Raw genomic sequence first — 12645 nt, 5'->3', positions numbered from 1 at the left:
GTGGAAAATCCATAGTCTACCCGAGTTTTGTTTGTGGAGGGAAGTCTCCCAAGGCCTTATTCATTTAGTTTTAACTCCAGTCTTAAGTATCACATGGGCAGTGTGGAGACTTAGGGAGTTATGCTGATAGCTCAACCTCTCTCTCGGACTGTCTCCATCTCCTTTTATCTCTCTCGGCAGCTAGGTTTCCGTCTAATTGGCGCCAGATTTTCATGCAAATATTTAAAAATCTGCATAAAGAAAATATGCGCGTTTTCCCACCAGTGGTGTGTTTCCACCAAACGGACTTGTTGTGGATAACAAAAATCAGTGAGAGATGACGTAGTTGCACACAAAATGTACCTTTTCATTTAAGTTTTCATATATGGAATAAAAGTTTTTTCACCTCTACGGATAGTTTTGTAAAACAAAAACTGTCGCGTTGAATAGCAAATGTGTCTACTCTGGTCTTGGCACCTGAGCATCAGCCAACAGCTCACAGATACAATGCGGGTAGGGTAGTCTACATGATATGATTATTATGGATAATATTTGTATTTGTCAAACGACAGGCAAGCAACAATCCTCATGTCACCAGAATAAGACCCTCGAAATGTATTGGAAAGGAGCATCGAGATCAACTTGCACTTCCACCACTCTGTGAAGTTCGTCGTAACTTATTTCAGCTAATAAACTGAATGGTTTCCCGAGTAGTAGTGGGAGGACCACACAACATATCACAGAGTGACTCCAACTTTATTATGATGGTTATGTCAATATTTGCGCTTAAAGGCGTTCCAACTACCATTTCTCGCAAAATTCATTTTCACAGACACAAAAAACATCCCACTATCTCGAACAATCAAAATATCTGTCGCCATTTATACAATTGTACTGAAACAAACCGTTTCCTTCCCAGCTGTCGTGATTTGTATACGGTATGACTGTACTCGCATAAAAACTGTGGATGGAAATACATAATAATAATAATGTATATAATAATCTCTCTCTCTCTCTCCTTTCCTATCTCTCTCTTATTATTGTTCTCTCTCTCTCTCCCGCTTCCCCTCTCCCCCTCTTTTGCGATCATTTCCTCTCGCGTTCCCTCTTCTACCCCTTCCATCTCCCTGTGTAGAAAAGGGAGAGGTGGTTGGTGGTTAGCATGGCTCTGCACCAATGGTCGAGCAGACCTGGCGCAGGTGTTGGGTGTCTCTGAAACCCTAAGACGTGGGCTCAGTCAGGGAGAACCTGCCAGACTACCTCATTAGATGCCTCGTCACCTCTTTGTCTCTTCGCTTAGTGGGCTGCTGCAGGGTCGCTGTAACAGCAGGTGGCCACCACTTCTGCAGACAGCCGGCCTGCCACCACACAGGACAAGGACTAAAGAAAATCAACTGGGAAAAAAATCATACACTTAGAGGGGGGAGTGGAAATAAAGTTTCTTTGAAGATTATTTGGCAAAAGGTACTTTGCAGCTTTCAGAGTTTGTGCTATTACGGTGGTAGGAGGTGTTGAATTGAAGAGATGTTAATCTCTTTGCTCTGGGCATGACATCTGGAATTAAATTGCTAATAGAGTATGCAGTGTTGGTTTACTGCGATATGAGTAAACTGAGATGCAGATATTCTAAATATAAGCTCAGAAAAAAAATAAGCGTCCTCTCACTGTCAACTGCGTTTATTTTCGGCAAACTTAACATGTGTAAATATTTGTATGAACATAACAAGATTCAACAACTGAGACATAAACTGAACAAGTTCCACAGACACGTGACTAACAGAAATTGAATAATGTGTCCCTGAAAAAAGGGAGATTCAAAATCAAAAGTAACAGTCAGTATCTGGTGTCGCCACCAGCTGCATTAAGTACTGCAGTGCATCTCCTCCTCATGGACTGCACCAGATTTGCCAGTTCTTGCTGTGAGATGTTACCCACTCTTCCACCAAGGCATCTGCAAGTTCCCAGACATTTCTGGGCGGAATGGCCCTAGCCTTCACCTTCCTATCCAACAGGTCCCAGGCGTGCTCATTGGAATTGAGACCCGGGCTCTTCCCTGGCCATGGCAGAACACTGACATTCCTGTCTTGCAGGAAATCACTCACAGAACGAGCAGAATGGCTGGTGGCATTGTCATGCTGGAGGGTCATGTCAGGGTGAGCCTGCAGGAAGGGTACCACATGAGGGAGAAGGATGTCTTCCCTGTAACGCACAGCGTTGAGATGACAACAAGCTCAGTCCGATGACACTGCCCCAGACCATGATGGATCCTCCACCCTCAAATCAATCCCGCTCCAGAGTACAGGCCTTGGTGTAACGCACATTCCTTCGACGATAAACGTGAATCCGACCATCACCCCTGGTGAGACAAAACCGCGACTCATCAGTGAAGAGCACTTTTTGTCAGTCCTGTCTGGTCCAGCGACGGTGGGTTTGTGCCCATAGGCGAAGTTGTTGCTGGTGATGTCTGGTGAGGACCTGCCTTACAACAGGCCTACAAGCCCTCACTCCAGCCTCTCTCAGCCTATTGCGGACAATCTGAGCACTGATGGAGGGATGTGTGTGTTCCTGGTGTAACTCGGGCAGTTGTTGCCATCCTGTACCTGTCCCGCAGGTGTGATGTTCGGATGTACCAATCCTGTGCAGGTGTTTTTATATGTGGTCTGCCATTGTGAGGACGATCAGCTGTACGTCATGTCTTCCTGTAGCGCTGTCTTAGGCGTCTCACAGTATGGCCATTGCAATTTTTTTCCCTGGCCACATCTGCAGTCCTCATGCCTCCTTTCAGCATGCCTAAGGCACATTCACGCAGATGAGCAGGGGCCCTGGGCATCTTTCTTTTGGTGTTTTTCAGAGTCAGTAGAAAGGCCTCTTTTAGTGTCCTAAGTTTTCATAACTGTGACCTTAATTATCTACCGTCTGTAAGCTGTTAGTGTCTTGATACTCCCCATCCCGGATCCGGGATCGTGAATAAAGCCTCAGGCTCATTAGCATAACGCAACGTTAACGATTTCTGAAAATCGCAAATAAAATGAAAATAATGCGCCTGCTCTCAAGCTTAGCCTTTTCTTAACAACACTGTCATCTCAGATTTTCAAAATATGCTTTTGAACCATAGCAATTCACTAATTTGTGTAAGAGTATGCAAAGCTAGCTTAGCATTTTGAGTAGCATTTAGCACGCAACATTTTCACAAAAACCAGATAACCAAATAAATAAATAAAATCATTTACCTTTGAAGAGCTTCGGATGTTTTCAATGAGGAGACTCTCAGTTACATAGCAAATGTTTCGGCGCAGTTTCGGCGCAGGACACCGGGCGGACACCTGGTAAAGGTGGTCTCTTATGGTCAATCTTCCAATGATATGCCTACAAATACGTCACAATGCTGCAGACACCTTGGGGAAACGACAGAAATGGCAGGCTCATGCCTCTCGCATTCACAGCCATATAAGGAGACAATGGAAAACGGAGCCTCAAAAATCCTGCTGATTTCCTGGATGCCGTTTCATCTTGGTTTTGCCTGTAGCTCACGTTCTAGGGCACGCACAGAGAATATCTTTGCAGTTCTGGAAATGTCAGAGTGATTTCTTTCCAAAGCTATTAATTATATGCATAGTCGAGCATCTTTTTGTGACAAAATATCTTGTTTAAAACGGGAACGTTTTTTCATCCAAAAATGAAATAGCGCCCCCAGAGTTTCAAGAGGTTAACGACCGTTCCACAGGTGCATGTTCATTAATTGTTTATGGTTCATTGAACAAGCATGGGAAACAGTGTTTAAACCCTTTACAATGAAGATCTGTGAAGTTATTTTGATTTTTACAAATTATCTTTGAAAGACAAGGTCCTGAAAAAGGGACGTTTCTTTTTTGCTGAGTTTATATGAGGTGGGAATTTTCTGTATTCAGTTATCATCATCATCATCCTCCTCCTCACCATTGTCCTTCCTATTGATTTATTGACAATGCTCTGTATTCTACCCTGACAAATTGAGAAAGAGAGGTATTGATTGTAAAACTTTGCTCTGGGAATGACGTCTGGAATTGTCTATGGATTGCATAGTGTTGATTTAATGTTAGGGTTAATGACTCTTTGTCATCTTCATCCTCATCATCATTTACATTTATCCCACAATGCTCTGCATTCTTCCCTGCCAGATAGAGGAGGGGAGAAATCGAAACCCTTTGTTGTGCATCTTCTTCCTCTAAGCTGTTTTTTCATGCTGTGGGCTAGTTATAGTATTTCAGTCACGCATCTTGTTTATTTAGAAAAGAAAATTAGATTGGAAGGCTGGGACCCAGAGAGCTGAGGCATCACGTGCCTTATGCTGAAGCAAATAGAGGGGGGGGGGACTCACACCTGAGTGGGGGAGCTGCTGATACTGTTACAGTCTCTGTTCCTCAATCTCTCTGCAACATGGCTGCCTTCCTACCGACAGCCATTTTAGAGCAGTTTCCTTCCATGTATCTCCTCTCATCTTGAACTGCCCTAATGCCTTTGAGCAGGAACACTACAACAGAACAGAGTGGTGTAGTGGTGGAACAGATGAACACTCTGCCTCGAACTGTTCTCGCACTGCCTTCATCACTTCCAACCATCGCGTCTCACACCTCGTCGCCACCCCCTTTCCTAATTTCTTTCCCTCCCTCCTCTTCCCCGCCCATCCCTCCTCTTCCTCCTCCCTCTCTCCGCCTGCTCTTCTGTCTCCACTGCCACGCAGAGATAATTAGTCAGCGCCAGAAGAATACAACCAGGAGAAAGGGGAATAGGACTTGCCACGTTACTCTGTAGAAACGGAATGATTTTGATGTGAGAGAATAGGCTCTGTCCCAGAAAGCACTGCTTTGTGTGTGCCAGATTAGGGAAGACATACCTGCTATGGCTCAACAGCAGACAACGACAAGCACCTACCTTAAACCAGAGCTTTTGTTTTCGATAGTTTGTTCTTTTGGCTTTGACCTTCCACTGCACCACATGATATAGGTCTATGGAATAGTATCCATCAGATATGACACATCGGCCCTCTTCTGTCCACAGCTGGGACAACCTACATCTTCGGGAGAGGAGGAGCCCTCATCACATACACCTGGCCCCCCAACGACCGGCCGAGCACACGGGCAGACCGGCTGGCGGTGGGATTCAGCACGCAGCTGAAGGAGGCCGTGCTGGTCAGGGTGGAAAGCGCAGAGGGACTGGGAGACTACCTGGAGCTGCACATAGTAAGTGACTACCTGCGGAATTGCAAGGGGTGATATAAGGGGGCATGGTTGGGGAGTTGGAGGGGGGAAGTCATTGGTGGAGGTGGACATTGGTTTGCCTACTGGTGGGGTGAGTGGGTTGGAGGGACATACAGTTTAAGGGGACAGTAGATTGGAGGGACACTTATTTGGAGGGACAGCATGTGTCAAGAGATGGCTGGGGTTGAAGGGGTACACGGGGACTGGGGACAGTAGGGATGTGGTTGAGACACATTGAGGAGTGGTTGGTTGAGCTCATATGGTCCAAAGTTGGAGATGTACAGGTGAAAGTAACTACTCAAAGAACGATCATTGAGCAGGTCTTTGCATCTCATTCACTCTTACCAAACTAGTAATTACTCCATCCCTGCCACTGTGACTCTCATATGGTCTAGGTAAAAGGCATTTTAAAGAGAACCCTGCCTAAGGATAACTTTATAAGGCAATTAAAGGACATCGGGCATTTTAAAAAGGCATTAATGCTGCCTGTAAATGGCTCGTTGACCCATGTGATCCCTGCCTACCGACGAGATTCAAAGCACATATTATTATTTTAATGGATGCCTTTCTGTTAATTATCTGCTCCCTGCCGAACCCACTGACTCTGTTCCTCTCAGCATGTCACCGGTGTCAAACACACACACACGCAAACGCGCACACACACACACACACACACACACACACACACACACACACACACACACACACACACACACACACACACACACACACACACACACTTCGCCTGCAGCTATAAAGAGAGGCTTGTGCCAGCTGCTCTGCTAGCCAGTGCCTGTGCTTTTACGGTCTCTGTCTTCATGCTGCCTCTCTCACTCAGGGCTCACACTGACTAACTACAGCCTTCAAGGCAGAGTGGTAACAGTGTTGTTTTGCCCTCTCCTCTCCTCTTTTCATCTCCATCCTCATCCTCCCTATTTCAGCCTTCCTTAAAACCTATAAAACACAACCGAGGCCTACCTTAGGCTTTCTGAAAGGAGGCTGTAAGACAATGAATTGACAAGGAAAGTATGAAGGGGACAGCTCTGCTCTAGTATGAAGATGAAATTGACAGTCATTAAAATAGAAACAAACACACTCAACATGTCCATAAATCATTTATCAGCGACTCAGAGGCGGAGAGTGTTGGAAAGATTTTTTTCAAATACTGAGAGGACCTAGTATAATTTGAATGCATGTTAAAAAAAAACAACAACAAAAAACAGCTGGGCTATAAAGGAAGATTATACCATGTCAGGTTGGAGTGGAATGGCACACTGTCCATTTGACACAAACATTAGCACATTATAGGCCTCAGAGTCTGTACAACCTTGTTGACTGCTGCTGAATAATTGATGAATAGTCAGACACATCCAACCTTTTTTAAAAGAAGTCCAATTTGTTTTACTAGCAAAGCACTGAAAATGTGCATTGTTGAAAAGATAGTCCACACATCAAGCTTTTAAAAAAAATATATATATATTTTTTACTGTAGGGCCGTGGCCTATAGCACGCCCTGCACCCTTGCGCATAATTAGTTGGGAGGAGGAGAAGATGTTGAATAGAGAGACAAAGTTGGCAAAACAATTGCTAATAATCATTAGTAAACACTCCTGCTATTCGGTCAAGTTTATCTACATGAAAATACAAAATAAATACAAATCCTAAATTGAATGTTGTCCTATTTAAACGGTTTTAACTGTTATTTTATTTTCATGACGCTACATGGTTATGGGTCTCTCCGGAGACATTTGATCGGGTTCAAGTCCAGGCTCTGGCTGGGCCACTCAAAGACATTCAGAGACTTGACCCGAGGCCATTCCTGCGTTGTCTTGACTTGGGGCTTAGGATCATTGTCCTGTTGGAAGGGGAACCTTCTCCCCAGTCTGAGGTCCTGAGTGCTCCGGAGGAGGTTTTTATCAAGGATCTCTCTGTACTTTGCTCCGTTCATCTTTGCCTCGATCCTGTCTAGTTTCCCAGTCCCTGCCACTGAAAAACATCCCCACAGCATGATGTTGTCACCACCATGCTTCACCGCAGGGATGGTGCCAGGTTTCCTCCAGCCATGACGCTTGGCATTGATCTTGGTTTCATCAGACCAGAGAATCTGGTTTCTCATGGTCTGATTGTCTTTAGGTGCCTTTTGTAAAACTCCAAGCGGGCTGTCATGTGCCTTTTACTGAGGAGTGGCTTCCGTCTGGCCACTCTACCATAAAGGCCTGATTGGTGGAGTGCTGCAGAGATGGTTGTCCTTCTAGAAGGTTCTCCCATCTCAACAGAGGGACTCTAGAGCTTGTCAGAGTGAGCATCGGGATCTTTGTTACCTCCCTGACCAAGGCCCTTCTTCCCCGATTGCTCAGTTTGGCCTTTCCCCAGATCTGTGCCTCGACACACTCCGCGGAGCTCTACGGACAATTCCTTCGACCTCATGGCATGGTTTTTGCTCTGACATGCACTGTCAACTGTGGGACCTTATATAGACAGGTGTGTGTGTGCCTTTCCAAATCATGTCCAATCAATTGAATTTACCACACGTGGACTCCAATCAAGTTGTAGAAACATCTCAAGGATGATCAATGGAAACAGGATGCACTTGAGATCAATTTCGAGCCTCATAGCGAAGGGTCTGAATACTTGTGTAATTGAGTTTATAATTTATTTTTTTAAATACGTTTGCAGAAATGTCTAAACTGGTTGTCGCTTTATCATAATGGGGTATTGTGTGTAGATTGCTGAGAATGTTTAATTGAATCCATTTTAGAATAAGGCTGAGAGTCAAGGGGTCTGAATACTTTCAGAAAGCACTGTATAAACAATAGCCTAAATGTGGGCACATTTTACTGGGGGGGGGCAATGAGGAGATTCGGGATCATTCCCCCCACTGCCCATTCCCCCACGTATTTCCATGACAATTCCATTGTATTGGTCGAGTCCGATTGACCTCTTTACCGCATCTATGATTTGAATTAATGTTCTACATGGCAATCCACCATCAGTTGATAGAACATTCCAAATTACCATGGAAATGATTGTGTCACAATACCAGGCAGCCATTACGAGTGTACTGTCCCGAATGGCACCCTATTCAAGATATAGTGCGCTGCTTTTGTATAGAGCTCTATGGGGTTATATAGGCAAGAGGGTTCCATTTGAGACGCTGACAGTATACCAGTGTGTCAGTGTTAGTGAATCATTGGTGTGTAGGTTTCATTATAGGGCTGATGAGCGCTGGTTACGACCCTGCCCTCCACTTTCTGGACGTCTGAGCAGCTCCCTGCTTTATTGAATTGAATACCTCCTTCCCTCCATGTCTCATTCATCCTCTTATTATTGTTGATTCCGTCTCTTTCTCTTTCGCTCGTGCTCTCGTTCTCATTCAGTCTCACGCATTTTTGTCCTCCTTCTCTCCCCCCTCCCTCTGTCCCCCATCACGTCAGACCATCAGCCTCTCTCCCAGCTCTGCTCTTGCACCAGTCCCACTGCAATTACATTTGATTTGCTCTGCGCTCCTCCTGAGTCATTCACCCAAATGATTCCCCTCCCTCCTCCCATGCAACAGTGTCTGGGCCTCTTTAATTACTATTAGCTCCCTGGTAGAGGACAAGCAAGAGTCAAATTAAGACCAGGACTTAGGGGGCGTTTCCTATGTGATATGCATTGGCTCTATCTCTCGCTCACAGCACCCCACCCCGCGCGCGTGCGCACACACACACACACACACACACACACACACACATACATGCACGTGCACACACACACCCAAAGCACAGGCACGCACTGTCTGTCGCACAAACACATGCAGACACCCCCCCTCTCTTTCGCGTTCTCCCTCTCTCACACACACACACACATGCATGAACACACATACTGTATACACACAAACACACACCAGGGCTGGACATAAAAGCCTGCCGGCTGGCCCACAGATCTTTTGGAAATCTCCGGGCCAGTCAATCATCTTCATCTTGGGCCAGTGAACGGAAATTATGCTATTTTCAATGTAGTCTATGTAATTGCTGGAGGGAAAAAACATTATGTCGATTATTTATCACATGTGCACAGCACACAAAGCCTAGTTTATAATGTGTCAGACAGCAAGAGCGCACAGCTCTTAACTGGTTGTCATGTGGAGCAGCTCACAGAAGGAATAACGACAGCGGTAGGGTAGGTAGGAAAGATGTTTACACTTCTGATACCTACCAGGAAATGCTAAGTTAAAGATGGGTTTGCAAACCGGGTATTTCAAAGGTTTAGTCCGAAGTCTTGGTTGAATCTTTGCAATGGGCAATTCAGTCATGATGCGCTTTTTGAAAGAACATTTCTAAAGGCCCCCCCCCCACCAAACTTCCCAACTAAATGTTGCCTAAGTAGGCCTACCTGGCACAATGATATCATGATGATTTGTATGAACCACGGGGCATTTGTTTTGTGAACTCTGACGCCACATGTAGCCTACCCTGGACATTGTACAGTACAAAAACACAGCTAGCAAAACAATTGAATTAAAGGGCAACTACACCCTCCAATTTTTAGATATTTTTGGACTATTTTCTCCAGACCTCAAATGTGGTCTCCTAATGTGGTTTAAGCATTGCTGTGGGCTTAGAGCATCCCCCTCAACAACAACAAAAAAACATATGATTTTGAGAGTGATCCTGAAGGAAATTAACAGAAAGAAAAATGAATTTAAGAAAAGATAAAAAACAGATTTTATAGTGCCCTACAACTGTAGACTGCTGACAGTTCAAAATGAAAGATACAATTTAAATTATGTGCTAATCATCCGCTTCCCTGGGCCAGTATTGTTTTCATTCGGGACGGTAGCTTTAAGTTGCCACTGGCCCTGTGTGCCACTGGCAAATTTATATGAATGTCAATGCCCTGCACACACTGTCTGTCACTGTCACAGGGGCCAAATCTTCAGTGTCTGTGTCTCACATCTCACTGACATTTCCCATGAGCCTCGAGGGGATGATAGAAAGAGACTGGGTGAACGTATGGTACTGTAGCTGATAAGAATGCCCAACCTCCTCCCCGTCCTGGTGCCTCGGGGCATGGGACCTGTCTCTGAAAGGCCCAATGCATTACTCATCCACAAACAGTAACCTCTGGGGAAACTCGATAGAGCTTTGTAGGGGAAATTTCTGTAGAATACAGAGTACAGACTATGCTCTGTGCTCTCTCTTTTAAGGCAGCATGGAGATAAGTGTTTTTCTCCTCCCACTGCCTGTGTACCAAAAAGCACCCTATTTTCTACATAGGGCACTACTTTTGACCAGTAGTCCAGTATGGCTCTGGTCAAAAGTAGTGCACTAAATAGGGAACAGGGTGCCATTGGGGATGCATCACCATATGTCTTTATATGGCTCATTATTCATCAACTCAACAGCATCCATTTTGGGGTGATGAGTCACTGATGCTGCTGATAGCACACTTGTCAGTCATGTTTAAGGAGCAATTTCCTTGTTAACTTACATTACCATCATGGTAAATAGCCAATTTAGCTGAATAATATGTGATTTGTAAACCATTCGCCATAGTTCCAAGTTTAGCTGACAAGCCTGACTGTATCCAAACTTCTAATGGAAAAAAAGAGGGAGTGAAAGTTGGTGTGTATCTATGGTCCTAACAAATGACAGTGAGTTGTCACGGTAACGGACCCATCGGAAATGGCCCTCATCTGCAGTTACCGAGCCGACCAGGAGTCTGTTGTTCAACAAGGTTTCCTGGGTCATCGCTTTAAATAAGCCAAGCGCTGATTTCATGTTTAGAGGTCTATTCCTCAGAAGACCCAGCCAATGTCTAGTGTGACGGGCAACAGGTCCTCATAAATGATGGAGAAGTGTGTTTCAGGGTCATGGTGAAATAGATAGCAATGGTCCCTCGCGAGATGGAATCTCTCTCTCTTTTGAAGCATTCCTTTGGACGTAATGTTCCTTTTACGGCTCCCTCTTACAGGGAAAGGATTTGTGAGTCGAAAAATTGTCTTTGGATGTCTTGGTGATAGCTGGGAAGAGATGACTAGCTAACGGGAGCGTTCGGGAGTGTTCCTCGGAGTTTCTTCTCCCGATCGGGAACGCTGGAGATGTTACTGCCAGATAAAGGTAGATGGCGGTGCAGATAAAACTGTCAAGGAGAAGCAGCTCCTTTTATCCTCTCTCCATCCCTGTCAGCCCCCTTCGCTGTGAAGATCGGCGCGCACGCACACACACGCATAGTCACATACACATACACCCACACACACTGATTCTCTATGGCACACACACATTCTCTCCCCTTATATTTCTCCCTCTCACCTTATTTATATTTTGCTACCCCACACCTGTTTCCCTCTTAAACGAGTGTCACTTTTAAAAATCGCTCCCCTTCATCATGCCTAGGGAGTCATCGCAAGCCAAACAGGCGTGTGTGTGTGTGTGTGTGTGCGTGTGTGGCCGTGCATGCTTGATAAATGCTCTGCCGGCAGAGTGGGGCCAGCGGTCACCGGTGGTAACGAGATAGGGCCCTGGTGGGTTTGGTAGGGGCCTCTCCTTGGCATGTGAGGGGCCGGACAGCTATCGATTAATCCTGCCTTTGTGGCCCACTAATAAAGCCTCGCCTGACAGCCTCCACCTGGCTCTCCGTGCTCTCCTTGGTCTTCCTGCCTCTGCAGGGGGTGGGGACTTTCTCCCCTCCACGAGGAGCTGCTTGGAGGTCAATGCCCCACACATGTCTGGGGTGCTTTGGGGAGTACCAGAGATGCATAAATATGGCAGCCCCCAGACACTTATCGCAAATGCCCCGTTTGCTAAGTTCTCCATGTTGTACATGTTCCCTGTATTGTGCATTGCTCTCCATTTCTTTCTTTTTTTTGTATTGTCATTAGCACAGTACACATGATCTCAATTTTAGCTCCAAGATGGAGGTAATTTGATCAACCGAAAAATGCGATTGTGCCAATTTATTGGTGCATTGATCCATGTCAAACGCTGTAGTTTCAAAACTCAGTGCTTAGTGCTAAAACAACGACGTCATATCTGAATTCCAACATCTTTATGCACCTTCGCCATTACCATCCATTAGGTTCAGGCACACCAGAGGATGTGGTCCGAGCCCTGGGAGACATTTTGGCACCACAGCTGCAGGATGTACTATAGTCTTTGCAGTTTCTGTGTGGAATCAGAGACTGAACCAAAATGACCGGATGAAGTCGAAGCAAAGAATGGACAGATAGATCTTTTAACCATTTCGAGTTTGGACATATTCAAACAATTACAGGCAACCACACAGGTAGGCGAGGCACATAGTCACACAGTTAGCAAACACGGTGGATAAGTTGAGAGCACAGAACCGATCCCTTGTTGTGTTTGAGGTGGCAGTGGTGGGTTCGCGGTGGCGATGAGGCTGTGAATGCCCAGTGAGTTCTGGGTGAAAGTAAATGGATTGCCTCCCC

At 45.5% G+C, this 12645-nt stretch overlaps 1 protein-coding gene across 7 annotated transcripts in view; it reads left to right on the top strand.

Annotated features, from left to right (window-relative positions):
* LOC135510695 (neurexin-2-like) overlaps window positions 1-12645 on the top strand; it is a 977907-nt gene that overhangs the window by 829281 nt on the left and 135981 nt on the right. For all 7 annotated transcript variants that reach the window (XM_064931818.1, XM_064931817.1, XM_064931819.1 and 4 more), the window contains one exon: window positions 5017-5198. In XM_064931818.1, the coding sequence (XP_064787890.1) occupies window positions 5017-5198 (182 nt within the window). The remainder of the gene's footprint in view (window positions 1-5016; window positions 5199-12645) is intronic.

This window comes from Oncorhynchus masou, chromosome 23, assembly GCF_036934945.1.
Source record: "Oncorhynchus masou masou isolate Uvic2021 chromosome 23, UVic_Omas_1.1, whole genome shotgun sequence".
NCBI lineage: Eukaryota > Metazoa > Chordata > Actinopteri > Salmoniformes > Salmonidae > Oncorhynchus > Oncorhynchus masou.
Note: the sequence above shows the minus strand (reverse complement) of the source record. Positions and strands in the feature narration are given on the sequence as shown.